Source organism: Penaeus japonicus, unplaced genomic scaffold (assembly GCF_977035675.1).
Source record: "Penaeus japonicus unplaced genomic scaffold, GWHDUDI00000001_assembly GWHDUDI00000003, whole genome shotgun sequence".
Classification (NCBI taxonomy): domain Eukaryota; kingdom Metazoa; phylum Arthropoda; class Malacostraca; order Decapoda; family Penaeidae; genus Penaeus; species Penaeus japonicus.
In genome coordinates, this window is record NW_028234405.1 from 2,282,031 (window position 1) to 2,284,530 (window position 2,500).

The 2,500-nt window shown below is 32.6% G+C and overlaps 1 protein-coding gene across 1 annotated transcript in view; it reads right to left on the reverse strand.

Moving 5' to 3' along the window:
• LOC122253203 (uncharacterized) overlaps window positions 1-2,500 on the reverse strand; it is a 19,870-nt gene that overhangs the window by 12,620 nt on the left and 4,750 nt on the right. The window contains exons 2-6 of the mRNA XM_086554135.1: window positions 2,496-2,500; window positions 2,130-2,331; window positions 919-1,096; window positions 591-689; window positions 348-448 (exon numbers count right to left, since the gene is read on the reverse strand). The exon at window positions 2,496-2,500 is cut by the window's right edge and continues 311 nt beyond it. Coding sequence (XP_086410261.1) covers window positions 348-448; window positions 591-689; window positions 919-1,096; window positions 2,130-2,331; window positions 2,496-2,500 — 585 coding nt within the window. The remainder of the gene's footprint in view (window positions 1-347; window positions 449-590; window positions 690-918; window positions 1,097-2,129; window positions 2,332-2,495) is intronic.

The window sequence follows — 2,500 nt, forward strand, 5'->3', positions numbered from 1 at the left end:
TCTTTGACTTTGTTCTGCCATATCATTATGGAGTTAAAATATTCATTAACCAATCAACAAACAACATTTTGTAAAGAGACTGTTACTTCCTTTCTTTCTCTTTATTCATTCTAAAATACAAAAAGCATATAAAAAATTACTTCCTATATTCAAATCAACTTCAAACAAACGTACATGCTCTGCATTCCTTCTACATGATATATTACAAGGTAGCCTATAACATCCAAAAAATATAACATGACTTTCAAATAAACATCTCAACAGAACACCCATCAAATTACCAGTCACAAGCCACACACAATGTCAAATGCACAAACACACTACAACTGCAAGACTACCAAACGTACCTCCTATTCTTCTGCGATAAATGACGAGATAGATTTGGAAGCGTACTGTGTTGCATCAAATGGTCACACAGTTGAAATACCTCTGTAACCTTTTTACAGATCTGAAATACATAATATACTGTATATTATCTTAAATTTGGAGGAAGATTATATAGATATCTAATATAAATTCTGTTGTAAATTGAGATATAGAATACTGTGGTTTGGAAGAAGGTAAAACAAGGTAAACAGCGATCAACATACATGACATACTACAGATGTGGCTTCTGGATACTTGTTCGCAATACATTCTGCAACGTGTTGATAATATTTATGCTCCTCATTCACATATGTTTCACAAACCTGGAAGACAAAATTAGTTAAATCTACAACAGAAAATATATAGCCGTGTTCCTCCTCACATCCAGAAAACTGTAACACACTGATTCCTCGTCTTCCTCTCATAACTATATCTAACCTCTTATCTTATTCTTCTTAGATTCAAATAAACAAAAATAAAAACCAAATACAACACATTCATAAAAAAAAAAATAAAGAAAGAAAGAAAAAAAGAAAGACCTCAAACACATACATGACATCGTAAGCTGACAGTATCAAAGTCAAGATGCTCCTGGAATTCTTTCATGTTCTTGAAAGTACTGCTACAGAAGGGACACATCTTCAAGTCCCCTCTGTAGTGCTCAGTGTACGCGTGATATGCCAGGACATCCTTCGTCTGGCAGTGTCGCTGACAAACCTGACATGTTATTCTGTGGGAAATAATTATGAAAGGTTTCTGAGAATAAAGACATTGAATGCTAACTATCATAAAAGTAATACTATCACTATTATTGCCTTTTACAAAATATTGTGTGCATACATTTTTTCTACCAAGTCTACAATAATGACTGAAAGAAGTCCATGTCTATGTCTACGGCTATGTATATGTATATGTAAAAAAAAGAAAGAAAAAAAGATATATATATAATAAAAAATACATAAATTGAATAATTATAACATTTAATGTTTTTTACTTTGACAACTAATTTGGACAGTTTAAAAAATGGCTTCAAAAACTACTCAACCATATGTTTTTAAAAAAATTCAGTTAGCTGACAAATATTGTATATTGTGACACAGTCTCTATATTATATCTTCTTTTACACAAGAGAAGCTTCCCACAAGTAAGCATTTCAAAAAAATTAAAAGTTGGGAATTGATTATGCAGTGCAGAAGGCCCTGTCCATACACTCACAATTTCTAAATAAAATAGGACCATGAACAAAGTATCTATCTTCTTATATTGGATAATTAGCATCCTATACATATTTAATTTTAAAATAATCATTTTGAATTTCTTTCACTTCCTTCCTGAATGAGACACTGAATGCAAAAAAAAGTCATCTCAAAAACACACATTGGGGTTTACAACATGACACAAAAACAAGATGGAATATATTCAGAAGTAAAGAGGGGGGTTGATTATAAAAGAATATGGTATGATCAGGAAAAACTAATGCAATTCTTAAAATCATCTGAGTGAAAGTCACCTGTCAAAGCTCTAAGGGTACTCAGCAGTGCAACTGATGTGAAAATTAATATCAGATAACATGTGCAAGGGGAAGAAGTGAATTAAATTTGGGATACATTATTAATCACATACTAAGGGTAGAGAGTGCTAACAGTAATAAAGTAGCCAAATTAGAAAATGTATTTAGCAATATGATAAATAAACAAACAAATTTATATATCATTATGAAATAAAATAAAACAAAAGAGGAAGATGCAAGAAAAAAAAATCACCTTTTCGTCTGAGGCGCAACACAAGATGACCAGTTGATGCAATACGGCACGTGGGACAGACGGTGAAATCTCAGGTGGCTGTGGGTAGAACTCCAGTCACGCAGCTGAATGCCGCAAGATTTACATTCCCCGATTATTTGATCTACTTCCCCTAGCGGAATGGACTGCCCTGCATCAACTCTATCCTCTAGCTCTCCATCACCTATTCATTTAATAAGAAATGTTGGTAAGTTTGCATTACTTGAAGAATTTTTCTCTATCTATTTGTTGGAAAAGTATGTTATGGACAAGTATGCATACATTTCCACTCAAAATATACCTTTTATTCAGTGTGAAAGATGGTAAGAAGGCTGAAACAAAACTTACTCTCT